Source organism: Daktulosphaira vitifoliae, unplaced genomic scaffold (genome assembly GCF_025091365.1).
Source record: "Daktulosphaira vitifoliae isolate Bord-2020 unplaced genomic scaffold, ASM2509136v1 Scaffold_4, whole genome shotgun sequence".
Lineage (NCBI taxonomy): Eukaryota > Metazoa > Arthropoda > Insecta > Hemiptera > Phylloxeridae > Daktulosphaira > Daktulosphaira vitifoliae.
Genome location: NW_026099575.1, coordinates 8,620,431 through 8,640,220, shown reverse-complemented (window position 1 = coordinate 8,640,220; position 19,790 = coordinate 8,620,431). Strand labels below are relative to the sequence as shown.

Here is a 19,790-nt window from a genome sequence, read left to right as displayed (position 1 = left end):
TCTTTGCTTCTCCGTACTCCCTGCAGTTCATTGCAGGGACTTGTAGAAGCTACGACATCCTGGCCACACAACCAGCCGAAAACGATAAAAAAAAAAAATAAAGAAACAGTGACGTTATTATGCGCTTATATACCATAACAGTAAATTTCACCGAAGTCATAGGTCGTTAGTATATGTGTGTGTTCATTCGTTCACAAGTAGCCCTTCAGTTTTATGCAAATGCGCACCCTGACAATAACACGGTGTGCTCTGTGTAATAAATTCACATCCGCGACCAACATACTCTGAACTTTATGATGGATCCCAATGTGTACGTGTTCCTCCCCAAGTTCCCGCTTAAAACTTAAACCCGATATTTCCTCAGTCGAATAGTTTTTTGTTTATCGCATGGAAAATGCAATTTTGGTAGTAAAATATTTCAGATTTTTCATACATTCCTTCTCTTTTACGTAAAAATATTCGTAAAATATGGGCAAATAAAAACAGACAGTGATCAATATACTCTAAGAGAAACCACTTCAACAAACAACGCAGTAGACTCATCTAATACAGCAAGATTAAAATACAGTTTGGAAAAAACACCCGTTGGTGGCTGATTTATTTGGCAGGTACTAGTTACACGATACTTACCTTACCACATATGCAGTAAAAATATCTTTCACGCAGTATTTTGCCAATTTCAGTACTTAGCTAATGCATTTGTTTGATTTTTTCATTATCATACAGTGTAGTAACAATCGCAATAATTTATGAAATTCAAATGTTGATGTACTCAGTAATCGTGTTTTATAGGACGGAATTTATATTTTTATCATTTAATCGATATTAAGTAATTTTATGTAATGTGAAAACAGCCGTAAATTTTTATGTTCTTCACTTCAAATCATTAAACAAAACAAACATAAAACCATTACGAGATGGTTGTGTGTAGCGGAGACTCTAAAAACGTATAAAATATTTATTTATTATAATATTTAAATAACTTTATGGTGATGCATTTTTAAAAATATTCCAAACAATGTAGCTTCCTCAGACACCATTGACTCTGTAAATTCATCGACTACTGAATGTGGTCTATACAATTCCGAGTTGCAAAATATCTAACTCTAATTAAACTTAATATAATTTATTTATCAAAAATTTTATTTTTAGAATTTAATAAATTTATGTGAAATAAAATATATTTTAGATGTTTCAGAATTGACGAATTAAATCGATAAAAATCATTTCATTATTAAGTAAATTGTAATGATGAAATGCCATTATTCTGAAATTCTAAAATAATTTTCAACGATATTTTCTATTTAATTGGATTAAATTTGTTTTGAGAAAATACAAAACGATCCACACTTGCAAACAGTTTAATGCTATATACTTTGTTAAATAAATCGCCTTAGAGTAGAACTTTCACCAACAATACCGATGGACCATTTGTATTCAAACGTTTTGCCAACTCGTATTTTATGTTTTCTCTCCCTGATACTTCTCCTTGCACGACTACTGTCTACTCGACGACCATGAATTTAGGTAGGGAGAACAAAGTCGTTTTGTAGAAAAAACGACTCTATTACCGCGTCTGGTTACCGTGGGCTCTGAGGTGTGCTACGGATTTCATTAACTCGGTGTCGAACATAAATATTCATCAGAAATTAATGAAATAGAATGATAAAAACAAATGGAATTGGTCTAAAAGGCGGTAGCTAACCATTTTTTTCTCCATCTCGAGCTCAGGCGCCTCGACACGCACTATTACTTTAGTCACTGGGTTCGGTAATAAAACCTACAGACGAGCGTTGCATACATTTAACCCCAATTCACTATAAATTTCCTTTTTGATATTGAAGAGAGTGACTTATGAATATTCCTTACTGAAATGGTTATTTGTCATTGGCGGCGCTGCGGACGTTCGATTCTCTCATCAAGTTCGACTTAAGGGATTTAGAAACCCCATATCGTCTGGCACGGACATAAGCGTTTCATCAAACATCGTCACATTGTTCTACATGAAATGTTTGTGCCCGATTATTTATCTCTGTCCCCTGCACGGCTTCCAATATAGACAGCTTTCAATATGAATGTCAACCCTTCCGTTATACCGCCGTCGTTTTGGCCGATCACAAACACCTCCACTCATAAGTTTTTCAATCAAAATGCCGACGTGAACGTATTAGGTACGTCTAAACGTTATTTTTTACCCGATATCTATGTGATTGATCGATTGTTTTGCATAATCTAACGGATTGTGTGTACCTGCATGTTTTTTGGAAAATGACCGCAATCCCCGACTAAATAATATCCTTCAGTGGACCGTAAAATGTTTTTTCAACGTGACTCGATCCATCAACTTTATAAAAGTTCGTATACATATATATTTCATTTTTAGCACAAAAACGACGCACGCATGATGTACGTGTATACAAAAAAAACATCAAAAACATAATAAAAAGTTCCTTGATTAAAATATCTCTTTACATTGGTAAATTTTTTTTTTTCGTTTATTTAATCTAGATAATACTATAGTTTGACGTCTTCAGTAATGAATGAAGTATTATTTTTTTATTTTTTTTAAAAGCATCCCAATGAAACGTTTGAAAATTAGAAACTTCCATTACTAAGCCAATCTGCGTAATGGACATAGTGCACCGTTTACCGTTTTTAATCTTTGACCTTTTCTTAAAACAACTTCAAGTTAACGTCAAATTAGGATGTTTTCGGCTGAATTCTGAATGCAGCATCGCCCATAGCTTTATACGTACAATAATAGATCTGTAAAAGGTTCTTCCATTACAACTTTGTGCCCGATGCCGACTTCTAAAAGACCGTTCCAGGATTGACGTGTTAATTACATTTATGTTTTAACCTCATTAGGCACCCAGACTTATTGTCCGTATAAACTCTTAAGTGCTTTAATAACTGTGTTTAATAACTATAAACTATACGATATTGTTATATTTCGATTAAAGGACAAGACAAAACCAGTTCATAAGCGTAGGACGGCGGATATCATCCATCCTTCGTTATCTCCATCCTCATGCTTGCGTGGAAAAATATGATTCGCTCCGGACAAAACACAGCAACCCGTGTAGTCGAGTGGTTATTGAAAACTTTACAACAGTTTTCGAAAGCATCTGTAATTGCCCTACTAATAATATGTCCAAGTGATGAAGAAAATACTGTAGCGATTTGAAAGCGCAAGATGCTACGTGCAGACTTAAAAAGCTACGGAAATCGCATTCTGAGTTTTATATTTTTAACTTGGTTTTGTCGAGAGTGTGTATATTGAAACAAGACTTATAAACGACACGATACTCTATACAGACATACAAAATTTAATATTGCCAGTCGTCTATATTTTGTTTAGAGAACTTGGGGAAAAACTTGTTTACAAGACGTTAACTTTTGTACGTACACTTCATACACCGTAACTGACTGCCATCTCACACGTTATACGGCTAGTTGTTTTCATGTCACGCCCGTCATGTCATCGCTCTGCAACAGTTCGCGACGCGTGTAGGTTATTATAACGACCGTACTTTGTATAAACAAGACCGCTGCTGAGTATTATCACAAATCCATTGCGTACGACAGCCGTGCACCGAGGAGCATTCGCACGTGTGTTAAGGTGTAAAAATAAAACTGTAATAATAACCGACGCGGCCGATATCGGTTTACTCGGTGTTTCCAGTTATTTTTTAAGACCCTGAGCCCCGTTGTGTTTTTTATGTGCATTTTCACTCAAGACAAGAATATTCGCTAATTCTCGAGTCGCTGTAACGATGCATTTCACCTCCGTGTAAACAAACGAGAGGCTGCAAATGACTTTTACGGGTGCCAACAAATAACTAGCCGGTTTTTACTATTATTATTTTACAATTATGAATTATTGTTTGTGTACGCCCGCATCTCGCCACGGGCACGTACCACTATGTGTATAAGTGCATCTGTGATGTAAGCAAGTTCGCGCCGGCATGTGTGACTTTTGCCGTAATTGAAAATCTTTGGATTTATTATTATTTTGTTTGGCGCGACACCGGCCGACCGCTTTTGTTCGGCTCGACCTTACCGCTAGTTTACGACCGTCGCACAATCATATTATTAAAGTACAATCCTCGCGGACACGGGCGGCCCAAACGAAGAGTGCAAACGCCAATAAGTGCTTGTAAACAACGTCCGTTAGGGAAATCGATAATGTCATTACTTCGGATGGTCGACAAACGTATAGAAATGTTTTAATGACACGTTTTCCAATCTAGTATCAAGTCAATAAATACCTAGCTCTAAAATAATTTTCATTATTTGAGGTATTTTGGACATGGACTGAAATAAAAATATCGGCCCGTTAATTTCTGCCAGCTTATCGTAGTAATTTGACGTTAATCAAATAATCGCATGCTACTGCTCAGATTACAAAACAGTAAAACTTGTGTATAACATGACATTATATTTTTTCACATTATCGCTGTATTATTACATTAATGCGTTTCGCTTGTATTACCGTGCACGTAATTGACGGTTTACCGTTTTAGTTACTTTTTTGTAATTAAATTTAAATTTTAGCCTCAGTTGAATGGTGTACTAAATAAATGATCAAATAGATGCTGGGTAAGCAATTTTTAAATTTAATATAACACTAGTGACGATTTAGTATGATTTGATATGCAAAAAATCACCGCTCCTAATTGGAAGTGTATATTTGATACTTGAGGATATTTATTTTGTACTACTCACCTACGCTGTGTTAATCATCAATAATTGGATAACGCGAATCATACAAGATATTTTCATCGTTCTAACAAAACAATAGCCGTCTGATGAAAATTAATTTTTAATCTCTGCAACGAGTAGCTCACCTGAGCTGACGTACAAATGGATTTTATCGCACGTTCCTACGCGGGGTGGCCAACAGTCAGAATGTCAAAATAGGATGTGATTTTAGAACAAAAGCACGGATACGACGGATAATGAACACGAGAATGATTTATGAGTGTATGTGTTTTCCTGGTTTTACTACGACCTACATAATAAAATACATCCCCACGCATCGGTTGGTACATTTTATATCACAAAATAATAATAAACTTAATGAACCGAATATCCGATAACGATTTTCACCGTTTGTCTTTGTGTTTTTAGACATTCGATTAACGATACACAACATGTGTACACATTGAACGGGGTTCGGTTAAAGAAAGAGCTCTTTTAAACATTTACCGAAAAAATTCAACGAGAGTGTAATTGGAACGCTCAAAAGTTGTCTATTTAAAAAATGTATCGCTGGGAAGTTTATCTATAATTTCATTACTGTTATATCGTAATGATCCTCGAAGTTGTTATCCGCCATAATCCCAAATGAAATAATTAAGTCAAAACTCTCAGTGAGTGTTTCACAGTAGATAAGATGACCAAACTTACTGACCACTGTTATAATTGTTTTTGTCAGAACTCCATGCATTACAACTCGAGCGTTTCGATATTTGTTTTCAATAATTGGAAAATGAATACTTTGGACGTTCTACTACCCTATTTATACCAATGACAATTGTTATGATTAAAAAAATTGTTCCTGGAAAAATAATAAAAAAAACTTTAATTATAAAAAAACAATTTCAATATATCTAAATCATCTTCTTTAAAACAATTTTCTAGAGATGAACTTGTTCAAGCGTTTTCTATGCGAAAAAAAACTATTTATCTGTTTGTATTATTTTACTCCCAAGAGTTTTTTATTTTGTATATGTTCCTATTTTATTTGACGTATTTGCAATACTCACGTGACACATCACATTTGTAGAAGTTGTATTTGAAAACATATTACAACGCTTAATACTTCTTTTCCTTTTTTATTTTTATGAAATTTATGTCTTTTTTTTTTGTCAAAAGTTGTTGCTCTCGCGTGTTTTTGAATCCTTTTCAAATATTATTTCTTTAATATTCTAAAAAGTTTCCAAAACAACGTCTGTTGACATTTTCACAGTCATCAAAGTGCTCGTTAAAAAGCGCGTGATGCCTATTGACATCTCTTGTGTTGCATCACATCAGAGTAAATTACAATTAGAACTATAAATGTTGTGTCCTGACCCATTTCAATCGATTGACTTAAAAAATACAGACGCAACAGTCGTTACACGACATTGTACAGGCGTTAAAACACATGATAAGATATTATAAATAATGTTTTACCTGCAAAAATGTTCACGCCCAGGTCAGCACATAATAATAATGTAACATACTGACAATAAATGTATCTTTTCAATTGATTATCCGTGTATTTTATTAATACAATAAAAACGTAAATTGATTTTTTTAAACTTCGTCATAATAAAATAACCACAAGTATTATCATCAACCATAAAAATATAGTACTATACACTAGTTCATTAATGTTACTTCAAAGTTGCAGTTAGATTTCTTAAATAGTATCAATTAGTGTTCATTAATTTCTTTGATCGCTATAACTTATGACAACTAATGAGATATACAAATTCCTTTTAAGAGTTCTTCGAGTTTTTTAACAGTTACGAATCGTCAGGAAAATTTTTCTTCTGATGAAGTCAGTGTTTCTAAACATTTTTTTTCCAACTTAATCAGTTAGTGCATATCAGACGTTAAACGACGGTCGGTTGAGAGCCAAAGATATTTACGTGCGCTAACAAAAGATAGATAATAAGAACACTGCAATGAAAAGAGCTTATAGAGTAATGTTGATATATGGTGTATTTAATGACGGCGGGGCTTATCGTATGGCATTAAGCCATTCCGATTTTATTATGACATTTTGATGTTAAAAGACAAAACGGGTAAATGAATAATTTCAAGGAACTAAAAGCTACCTTTATGATTTCTTTTGCACGCTTACATATTAAAAATTATAAAATTAACTACTTTTTACTACAAACAGTGCACAACTAGTACGCGTGTAAAAACACACTATTTAATAACAATTTAAAAAGTATAATGAATCTTTTCACATTTTTACGAATAATTTGAAATTATTATTGTACATATTCTGCGTTGCTGATGTATAATTTCAATGGTATTTTCAAATGACGTTCTTTTCGAAAACTTCTGAAAATATTTATGTATACTTAATATCCGATATTTTTTTTTACCGAATTCTTTTGCGACGAAATTAGAAGGGACCATCAAAATTCACTTTAAAAATATTTTATTCACATCAAAGATACCGAACAGAAATTCAACCGCTAACCTCAACAATTTGGAATGCTGTTGTCTCGTAGCTATTCCATGTAAACTCTGAGAACCTTGAACATTTTATACATATCTTTTGGATATTCTACATGAATATATGTATATTTTTATTTTTTTATTCTTCGTCTTTTATTGAGACAAAACCGCGCTGTAGAAGAAAACTTAGAAATTTCTCTTGTTTAATTTAAAATAACTTCTTTTTCATTACATTACATTATGCCAAATATGAACCCTAAACAATTACTAATTTACATGCAATAATATTATTACATTCGTGTACTGTCAGTGTACGAACAAGATCCGAGTATTGTATTTGTGAATTATTTTCCTCTATTGTTTAAGTGTGTTTATTCCAATGGGCTAAGCTTCCCAGGGGTCACACGAATTCCCTTTTATAATTATTGCGAGACAAAACAAGCGAGTAAGAAAAAAAAGATATAACGTCAAGTGTATATTCTCTACAAACTGAAACCTAAAATCGATTTTCCGATACAACATTAATGGGAAATGTAACAAAAAAATACTATTGAATCATTTATGACCACTTTATTCAGTAAAATGTTCTAGGGAAAAAGTTCGAAACACGCTAATTGTTGTAACACCCTAAATGAACTTAAAAAAGTTTTTTTGACTCATCTCAAGTTTTTCACAAATTATAATAAACAAATAGTGGCAATTATATACGTTAAAACTTTTCTATTGATTTTTATGACTTAAATTACCGAACTATTTTGCAACAAAATTCGAATATAATGAAAATGAACTTTATGCAAATTTTCGATAAAAATATATTTTCCAATTACTAATCTTGTGTAAGCGTACACCTTGTTTGAAATTTTAGACTGAACATTTTCAACAAAATGCTGTTTAAAATATTGAAAGTACCATTTTTTTCATCGTTATTTTTTTAATTTTTTTATGCTTGTATTACTGGTAATCCTTTTATGAGATTGAAATATTCCCCTAATTTTATTCAGAGAAATGTTTAGTATTTATAATAATAATAAACAGAGATAAAAAATTTAATCTCTGGCTCAGTCAAGCTAAGGGTTTTTTTTTAACTCATCAAACTTTTTGTGAAAATTGTTTTTCAGTGCACATTTTGGCAATCAAAAGATTCCCCTTCAAAACTGTGGAACTGCAAACTGTATAATGAACTTATTTAAATAACTTATTTATAAGACTTTCCATCAAAGATTTCATTATGAAATATAAACATTATTTTATAAATATGACCTAATACACTTAAAATTATTCAATAACACATTTACCTGGTAGACTAAATCCCTTACTACAATTTACATATTTTACAAATATTATTGTTATAAAATTTGTTTATTTGTTATGATTGAGTGTATTTTATCGATATCTATTAGTTGTTTGATGACAATTACTCGATCACCGATAAAAAACAAGTTATCCAGCAGATAAATTAATTTTTAATCAATTGCGTCATGTTATTAAATTTATTTGTTTCACTCCGTGTGCTCGTCTATGATATACGAGCAAGTCCATTGTGCTTTAATCTGATAGAAACGGTCGAAATCAGAGGAAATGTTAGCGAAGCCTTTTGTTTTTTTCTCGCACCGCATACTAACCCTCCGCATTGAGTAGGATTTGACAATAAACCCATACATCCTGGGCAGCCTGAGCCTATAATATTCCAAATACGAACAATAATTATTGGAACCCGCCACCTCTGACTGAGGCGCACCATTCCCTTATAATATAAATTGCGCTATTCGTTTTTATGATGTGCCCTCAGCCATTAAACGGCGTGTGTGGGTGGCGTTTCGGGGGGAAAAAACCGCTAGCGGACCATCGGTACGCAGCGTTGGGGTAACAGCGGCAAACCTATCGTAAATTTTATACACACACTCGCAATCAATTATCGCATACGAGGTCCCTTTCATAAACACTCTGAATTCGAAATGCGGGTTTGAGGGCTTCTCTTTCTCCGCGTCGCCCTACATAAATAAAGGACTAATGATCCGAGACTAACAAATAGGTACGTCGAAACGCCAAAGTGTGTCATTACACAGTGTGCTTAATAATAACATTAGGTGCCCGTTTTTGGGAGAATATAGTAATATTCTAACATCGTTCGTTATTAAACACAACACGGCCATAATAGGACCACCTAAACACTGCATACTGCGACTTGTACACAAAATATGTGCTTTCAAGTGGTGACACCTTTAACGTCCTGGAAGAAAATGATCCCATTCCGACTTGTCCTACAATTACTGCAATCACTTGAACACTTTCTGACTTGATCTGTTTCAATGACCCGGCTGGGTGACAATACGGTTTGACAATGAGAAGTAATTTTCATGTTTACCTAAAACTTCCGTTCGACATTAGTCCAAACACCATTGAATATTAATATTTATTCAAAAAACATTTATTTTTATTACCGTCAACGACCATAAAATATTCAAGTGATTGTGAGTAGAAAAAACATTTATTTTTTGTGCTCATTACACACGGATGACTTTTATAATTAAATATTTTCCAACCAAATGTCGTGTAATCCTACCAATTGCAAATATAACACGTTGTTTTATTAAATTAATAATGATAGACATTTTCGAATATTTTTTATGCAACTGAATAGTTTATTAACTATAAAAATATTTAAAAACTTTGCTAATAGACTATCGAATAGTTTTATAACTATCAAATATTTTTATTATCGAATACTTCGAATAGCGGAAAACTATCAGGTAGTTTGATTGTTATTATTCGATATTTCACTTCACACATAATTATATAAATAAAATATCATCAATACAATTTTGGAAATGTTTTTATGGTGGCGTTTTTGTAAACACCTAGTAATACTTAAAAAGCGTGAGAATCCAAAAATATGGCGCCTCTTAATGCGGTAAGTCATTACTTGTAAATGGACGTCAGATGTTGTTATAAATTAATTTTTTTGTTTAAAAATCAAATTTACAAGAGCGCATAATAAAATAACTACAACGTAAATTATTTTTAATTGAAGTATCTCATTAAACGAAACTTGTGGTGGATAAATAAGTTACGAAGTGTAATTTATAATGTCATATTTAAATACTAAAAATTAATTGTAATACTGATATTTATGATGAATTTCATTATAACAACATGATCTGTTTTACATTAAAACATTACAATTTTTCTAACAAATAATTAAAAACAATTTTTTTACAATATAAATAACCTAGTTTTATAATTATCTTAATTAAACAAGTGTACGTACACTTCTTATAGAACAGTTCTACAAAATAACTTTTTATAATTCGACAATATCCGTTCCAGCAGATGTACAGAGATATTTGAAACTTCGTTGCGTTCATAACGTAATGTTACTTCATCACGTCGTTTGATGAACTTGTTTTTTTATCAGACGCTCTGATCGTAATTATCAGGTCTAGTATGCTTGTGATAATTATTTAATCGCTTTCATCGCATTATAATCGATGCATACCAGTATAGTTTATCGAGCCACAATACAAAACTGTTAATTATTGAATGGTTAATCGATAAAATAGAATTCGGAATTAATCGAATTCCCAATGGGGAGTGATCCAAGGCGATTTGTAATTCGCAATTATAACTCTTAAGCACATAATTCGACGTTTCTATCATTCAATCGTTGTGCTTTGTTATGTAAAACTAGTACCAATTGTTCGTTTCGTTAATTATGACGTTACTTGTTCGTGTCATCGACACAATCGTATAAAATAACGTGCCATAAATAACACACAGCAATCTTCAGGTCGATAAATACCACGCCTTTGACTTTCGCGCGATCGTTCAGAGGACTGTCAGGTTTTTGCTGGAGGAAAACTTTGTCGCTGTTTATTCCAACAGCATTGCTGACGGAAAGCGACTTTTTCGTAATTCGAAATAATTTGAATATAAAGAAACCGAAAACTGTCTATTTCCTCAGATCTTCCGTGTCTTTAGTCCGAAGATATGTGTGTGTGTGGATACATTTTGTATTATTCGTACTCGTGGACCTCCGAAGTAAGTTTGCTTTGGGGCGCAAAGGTATGGGACACGGCTTTTGTCGCTTTGCAAAACTTTCCTTATTGAAAATCTCGTTAACGAGACCCGTGAAACTTTTTTCAATGTAACGCACGCACACAGCCTTCTTACCTACACTTCTTTTCGATCTCTCACCGCCGCAAATCTCCCGACGTCCAAACCTCGGAAACGTTAAACCTTGTTGATTCTCTGCGCTTTCCCAGCAATCTTCCTCAGACCGCGTTTATACGCACCCCGCGCCCGGTCGGTAATATGTGTCCGAGTACGGTTTAATTACGGTTTGTGTCGGTATTTATATATAATAATACAGTTTCATGTGCGAAAAATACTGTTTGAACGGCGTTGGACAAGGGAAAAACAACCGGGTAAACGTTTTTAATGGGCCGGCGCGCAGTTTGCAATAAAAGTCGTTATGTACAGTACAAACGGGAAACGATTAAACGTAACAATATTCCTGGAACACTGTTATATAGAGGTGATGTCTGTGCGGGAGAGTGTCAGTCGACGCTTTTATTTTACACTCGAGTCTCGATTTCCCGACGAAAGCATTACCAAAATTTTCAATTTTGCATACAAAGTGCACCCACCGGTCTTTCCTGTAAAATGTCTACTCGTCCTCGCGTGCACACACCTGTAATCAATTTCATCAGCTAATCACATTCTCAATTAGTTCCAAGACTATTCCGTCGTAGTTTATTAAAGGCACTCACGCCCCTTCGACGCAAACTTACTTAATGAAGGGGCGTATACTGTATACTTTAAGTGTGTGCAGGATACCGAGAGAATTTCAAATTAAAAAAACAACATGGGTGGACGGAAATTAATGTGTATATCGTAGCAGACACTTGACTGCAACAATATAAAAACCGACCACTAGAAAAATGATCGTTTCTAATTTATTTTTTACGAATCGGTTACTAATCAAATTCAATAATGAATGATAAAAAAAAAACGGTTCCGTCTGCTTTCAATACAAATGGTTAATTACTGTTTCTTTAAACCCATCGATACCTGGTGAAGACGATTTAAGGAGCGATCACCTGTAGTTTGTACCAGAAAATTCGTGACCGCATATAACGTAACCCGTTAACGACGAACAAATAGCATTGGGCAGCTTTCTTTGTCGGATAACAACGAAAATACAAGTCCGTCTGAATAGTGTCCAGAAGATGCGCGTGTCATCTCTGTGTAATGCAGCTATGAATGAGATAAAAGTAAATTTGTTCAATGTGCGCGTTACCGGATAACGTGTTCATACGTCAACATTATAACGTGTGAATCGTGTAGCTATTAGAATGAAAAAAAAAAAATGCACTTGATCAACAGACGTCGTCGGCGAAGACTCGGCCAGACTAGGAACACGATTTCGTTTTGTCTTCGTGTTATTCGAAAATATCAAAAGAAACCAACGACTTAATCATCCTTTTATATTTTCAACACATGTGATTAAAGCAGAGAAATATTTGCGTTATTTTTCAACTTGTACATAAATTCTTCATTGTCATAACACGGATATTAAAATAAATGTTTTTCATATTCAAATAGGATGAAAGAGAATACACCACTAGCACGAAACAATCGTAAGACGATGACGACAATGTGCATTGACTGCCATAAAACACGAGAGCAAATTAATTACTTCTAAATTAACTTATTTATTTTATCTCCGTAAGCTTCATCATAGTTCTCTAAATGTCTACTGAAATTTAGTTACTATCGAAATAAACATAACATAATGCTCATTTGATAATCTAGTTAATTTTAACAAAACTTTATTCATTAGAACCAATACCTGATGTGAACTGATTACCGAAAATAAACAAGGTCAAAACCTTTGATAAAATAATTTATTTTTTATGCAAATACCATCTCAATTGTACTCGGGATACGACTAACCACTCGATGTATTTCATACACATTATCCTTTGGGGTGATCTTGTTTATTTTTTTCTTTAAAAATACCATTTATCGTACCTGCTGCCCGTACAATTGAGAAACGAAACCGACGTGCTCTAAATCACAAGTTCGTGATCTCTGGGCACATGCGACTGGAGGAGCAAGACGTTCCGTCGGTCGACATCGAACCACCTAGACCCGTACACACATATTTTCACCATCACGATTCCGCATGATACGCCGGTTAATGTGATCGCAGTGGTCACGTACACTACATTATAACGATTAAAAAAGAATTTACGCGAATATATGGAAATAAATACTTATCTTGCGTACGGGGTGCAAACAAAATTATGTTTTGTGATGAAAAAAAATGAAACCAACACGATCGTAAATAATAGTCGAACCGTGTAAAGGTTTCTTATTACTTTTCTTATTCTTATATTTTATCTTTTTTTTTTTTTTTTACAGTAAACGGTGGATGGTCATCGTGGACTCCGTGGTCGGAATGCAGCTCCCGGTGCGGTAAAGGAACGCAGAAAAGGTCTCGTATGTGCAACAATCCGGTGCCGCTAAACGGCGGCAAACCTTGTGTCGGATCGACCATACACAAAGCCGAATGCACGTCTATATGTCCCGGTAAGTATAATTATTGTTTTTATTTCCATAGTTAAGAAAAAAACATCAACTCCTCTTAAACGATACACTGCGATAGTGTTTTGAGAGCGTCGTCGAAATTTATAGTTCTGCAAAATCATTAGTGATACCTAGACTTGACATAACTTATTGTTTTTGATTCTCTTCCTTGTTAATTGACTTTTGAGACCAGCTTGTCAGCCGAATCAAAATTAGCACTTTACACCACGTACGATCACAGTGAAACATTATATAGGAGTGGTTAACCTACATAAGTACAACACGAACTCGATAACTATAAACGACCCCAATTAAATTGCCTAATAACACTTATTGTTCTCCTCGCAATAACCGTTTGAGGTTCCTATGTCTCGAATATTGAACACTGAAGATCAATAATGAACGTTTAAAACATTTCTATGGGTTTTTGTAATTAATTTATAACCCTCGAGCGCCACAAAGCTTACAACGTAATGGCTTTTTCAACTTCTATTACTATTATTTTTCTAGAACTGCTCGGTGTAGAAACTCTAGTTTTTCCTTATCTTAAGTCGCTCTACGGAAAACAAACAACAAGTAAATTAAGTTAGATACCAGTCGTTTGTTAGTTGTTTCTCGCAAACTACCCGGTGCACGATAGATGTTAAGTTTTGAATTTTTAATCTTGACAATTATTTTAATCATCCCAAAGTTGCGTGTCAAATTCGAAAAGAAGTTTTTACAACAATGAAAATAAATAATGTACTTATACAATGGGGTGCATACGCACGAATACCATCGTCAATCATATTTATTTATTTACGTCCTTTGTATGATACAAGTCTCGCTGCAATGTATAAGAAATGCATACGAAATTTTCCACATATACCTACGGGAACACAACAAAGAGTTGACTTAAATATATTGTAGGTATGAATAAAAGTTTACGCGGTGGGAAAGAAAAATGTCAACGGCACCAAACACTTAAATAGTTTCGACGAACACCACGTCGTCTCTTGGTTCGAGTTTAAGTGTTTTAGTTTGGCTCAGACCTAGTCTGTATCGATAAACTTGATTTTTCAACTAGCGCGTATTATGCTTGTTTTCATAATAATACCGAGCTCGATTTTATATGAAGAAATTGAGCGTTTCAAAAGTTAAACATTTGCATAACGGTAACGAGGCGCATTATTTGCTGACGGAAAGAGTCGAACATTTTTCCTATAAAACGCAGATTATTAAAATAAGATGTTTGTTTACACGAGTTTGGTCGAAGCTGTGTAAACATTATTGTTTTTACTCGGTCCTCGTCGAAAAACCCTTTCAGCTGTCGTACGCGGATTTCCTAAGTGGATCCACTTTACATAAAATAAAACGCGCACAAACACTGCCGTTCTCGCGGAGGTTCGGTGAGGGTACTGTGAAAAAAGTGTATTAAAAAAAAAAAAAAAAAAGGAAAAATCTGAAAGCGCCGAGCAACAATAAGGGTTAATGGTTTCGGCGTGAGACACAATCGCAATACGACCTATGCGCCCCAACGCACTTAGTTTAATTTCTGCAATTTGTATTCCGAATACGTTGTTTTACTCACGTGAACAATTAATGGCTGTGCACTGGATTTTCGGTACGCTGCAAAAATGTGGTCACAAGCCCCGACACATTCCGCTTGTTTACCGAAATGACAAAAAACAGAAATATTAACCCAAAACGCTCAATCTTAATTAGATCCCCAAAAAAATACGACTTAAAGGATTTCACAAAAAGATTAGCGTTGTCGTTTCGCTGAAATATAACAAAACCAATACGCTTCGATGGGGTATTTACAACAACCTCGCATAGATCAAAGGGTCATTATTAGATATCCTAAAATTATCGGCCTAATTTCGTTTTACGTGCGCCCAAGTACTCCATCTGCCCTGATAACCCTTTAAAAACTACCATTAACCCTTTGCGCACACACACACATACACACCCTCATTTCCGATCTTTTATATTCAAATGCTGGCCGCAGCAAAATGAATAGTATGTCACAATGACTTCCCCAGGATGCATGCAAAACCAGCGTAGTAGGCAAACGAATGTTGCGCTAAACATCTGCCGTTAATTGCAGCTAATGGAAAAAGCTCGTTCACAAGCATTAGAAAAAACTGTTTTTCAATAATCTGGACAATTTATTGTTATGTACGTTATTTCGATGTCGTTTATGAACTTAATTTATCCATCAAAACTCGCTTTAGCAAAACATAAGTAAAAAAATATTATAGCCATAAAATTTAATATCCTTTATAAAATATTTCGAGTGTAAAAGAGAACACTATTATCTGAATATTTAAAAAAAAAAATAGTACGTGTTATTGAATTTATCTTGGTTTCCTTTGGAACAATTCCCTTTGACTGGAGCTGAATAATTGACCTGTAAAAATCCACGATAAGACCAAAATTTTGTAAATATACATACACATTTAAACGATGCGAAGTATAAAAAATGATGTTCAAATTTACTATTTGTATATTTGAGTAAGTTTCAATTACTAAAATTTAAATACAATTATTCGTAAAGCAAGCAAACATAATTTCTTTAAAGCAAGTTGGAATTCAACGATGATGGGATTAGTAAGCAAAACCGTGTGTTATTTTGAGTAAATCTGGTTAAGTATAACATTTTCTCTGCCGCGCATACGTTTGAATTATAATATAATCTGTATAGTACTTATGAAAAGTCATAAGATTATCACATTATGCGTATGTTTGCATTTTGTTTGAAACAATTAGTTACTATCTAGCGCAGTCGTGAAATAATCTTCAAAAGTATTAAACTTTACTAAAATGTGTCCTTCACGAGCAGATATTCTTACTTATGCGAGTATTCAAGGTACTTTCATCTTTAATGGGTAAAATAAATAATCTTTTACTTCTTTGTAAAAATGTTCGTTCTCTCGACTATTCAATGCTCTGTGATGTTTGTGATAACATATTATTATAATCAACACGTTGAATAATCGAACAAATGAACGACATTAGTAAAGGTAGCGTGTTCTTTAATTAAAAACATGAAGAGCGTATGTTCTACGAGTGTGTACTCCTACGAGAGAAAACGGGTATCCTTTATCCTTTTTAAAATACCCGAGGGTATAATATTAAAATAATTCGTTGGACTTTTAAACGATCTCGTTGTTTTTCCAGTTAAGTGACTTTTTTTTTTCGCGCGCGCGACAATAAACTAAATTAAAACGTGTGCGGATTTCAAAACTGAAAAAATAACCTCTTCTCGCTGCAGTGCTCTAGGTGCACTGTAATAAATCCATGTCTCATATCATGCCAGTCGGTATTTTCACGCATTACGTGGTCGTCGCTTAATTAAATTTAATGTCTCGCTCATGAAACATTTCCACCTCTATAGCTCCCGTTGATATCAATGGCTGTTGTAGTTTAATACCGTTTTATCGCCAAAATGTGCGCCCAAGTACAGCTTTAGGACTTTGTTCACACCGTTTTAATCAATATACGTCACATGTGCATACCATCGCTGCAACACAATGCGATATCAGCAAAAGCGCATCTAGCATGTGACATATAACGAATTAAATATCTCGAAAATAAAAAAATAAGTGTCACTTGTACATCAAAAACCAACCCTACACGTGTCGCTGGTCGTAAATATTAAACACTCCTCGACGGATGGCTCCAGACCCTCGAAAAGTGAATTTCACACGCCTTCTCTCATTCCGCACAAAGGGTCACTGCCCTGACGTATTTCGCCCAAACCCTTTGCTAGTTCGTAGAGAACCCGAACTCAGTATATCATTAATTCGAATCCATTCGGTATCACAAATACAACTATGTAAATGCCGTAAAAGTCAGCCGGATGTCGTTACTAATATATCTCAATCAAATAGCACAGTATGGAGCTTGTACCGAAGTCAATCGCCAAAAAACAGTAATAACTGATACGTGACTTCTTCTGCGGGAGTCAACCCGGTACGCGTTTAATTAATATTAATTCTCGCAGCGAATACTAATGAGAGTTAAAAAATAATAATAGAAAAATTCACCTTATCGTCGATTAATTTTCGCCATATCCATTGGCTGTACAGCGATCGTCGATCGTATTCAGCACTCAATAGAATTAGTAGTGACGATAAACTCGATTTGCCGTCATTTCATGTCATGATTTGCAATTTCAGTTATATACAGAGCGTTTACTTTTAAAACATGAGTACAATCTAGAATCTTGAAGTCTATACGCTGTCAGTATCTCTGACATTACACACTAATAAAACAGAGTTGTGTTAATACTCTATCATATAGAGTCGGTTGTCAAGGGGAAAAAAACCTATAGAAACTCTATAATTATAAAGATTTATTTTAAAAGTTTCGAATTCGATTAACAAGCTACATTATGTTTTCTGTTGTATCAGTGACATGAGAGGACAGCGCGGACTTATTCTCCGCCCTGGAAACTTTTGTTTTAATCGATTGTCTGTGGTCTGCTAGCCTTGTAGAGACTATTGACGCCACACTTATTGGCTTTGCCGTCAACAAATGTTGTTCCGTATGATCTAAAACGTGACAATAGACTTCTATAATTCAAAACGTGTGAACAATAAAACTTACCAATGATTCGGTTGGAAACCGCCGACCCGATGATATTAAAAAATAAATATATATTTAAAAACAATAGCAACATCTAGCGACACCTTTGTTACTCGTGTGCCAAACGACGCACCGTCGGGTACAAAGTGTTTAATGTAAACACAATGGCACGTGCAACGTATGTGTGTTTATGATATTGCAATCAGCATGCAGTAATCCCATCTGTATAATTACATCCGGCGATCCGGATTAACTATTTGATGAGGTTATAAAATACCCTCGAGTATATGATAGTGTGCGATGCAAGCAGCGAAACGAGTGGTGCGAGTGAGACGGAGAGACGTTAATGAATACGTTGATGAGGGTTGGAAATATTTTGCGGCCTTTTGCCCGGCCGGTCGGTCATTTGGTCGGCTGTGTTATTAACCTGTTTCTGTATGCACGCGCCGTTGGTTGTGAAACATTTTAATATGAATCGCACTGATCCTCCTGTTGTAGCCACGTCGGAAATCCGATTATTTTCCCAATGCCCATCCAGGATGTTTGTTTTTTATCAAATTGTATTCGAAACGCTTCACAATCGGTCATCTCGGTTTTGCCGAAAACAAATTTTGAAACACACAAGTCATTCTACTCAAACGTGCGGTTTCATTCCCATTGCACACAGTGTCGCTGATGTCAATTTTTTATGAGTGTTGCATGACAAAAAATGACCCAATAACGCGCCACGCCTTTAAATTTTTTTACATTTTTTTGCGCTTTACTTATTATTAAAGTATCATTTCCGCGAAAATACGGACATTTATTAGGAATAGCGTGTCCACAAAATATACCACACACCAAGTATGGCGACCGTATTAGATGCGTATAAGGATCGACGCCACTGGTGGTTACCTAGGCTCTAAAACCTAGATAAATATAAAAAATAAACAAAATTGTTTCCGTGTTACTTCCTGTGTTGTCACCATCAATTATTGTTTTAGACTAATTATGTTCAAACAATATCGTTATTTCGTTTTTTTTTTTTTTTCAAATAGTTTTTAATTACAATAATACTAATAATAATAATTACTCAAAACGCTTACAATGTTTACTTAAACTATATCCGTCCATCGACGAGGGACCTTAATCATGTGTTGCATGCCATGTTTTCTCATTAAGAAACTTGGGTCTTTAACTAAACAACCACCCAGATAGCAACTATAAAAAATGTTATAAAAACATTTTTATTAGTACATATTTAATTGATTTTTTATGTAAAATCATTTAAACGTCAAAACCCCACAAATTTCAAAAATTAAATTTGTTCTAAAATTACAGTAAAATTGTGCGTTTATTTATTTGAACATTTTCTTATGTTTCAGACGGCGAATACAGTGACAACGTAGCTGAAGAAGGTAAGGACAACTAAATGTATTAAACCGTTAATAAAAATACGAAAA

At 34.3% G+C, this 19,790-nt stretch overlaps 1 protein-coding gene across 2 annotated transcripts in view; it reads left to right on the top strand.

The window, feature by feature from the left end:
• LOC126904749 (netrin receptor UNC5C) overlaps positions 1-19,790 on the top strand; it is a 92,198-nt gene that overhangs the window by 59,232 nt on the left and 13,176 nt on the right. For both annotated transcript variants that reach the window (XM_050683967.1, XM_050683968.1), the window contains exons 5-6: positions 13,612-13,779; positions 19,713-19,745. In XM_050683967.1, coding sequence (XP_050539924.1) covers positions 13,612-13,779; positions 19,713-19,745 — 201 coding nt within the window. The remainder of the gene's footprint in view (positions 1-13,611; positions 13,780-19,712; positions 19,746-19,790) is intronic.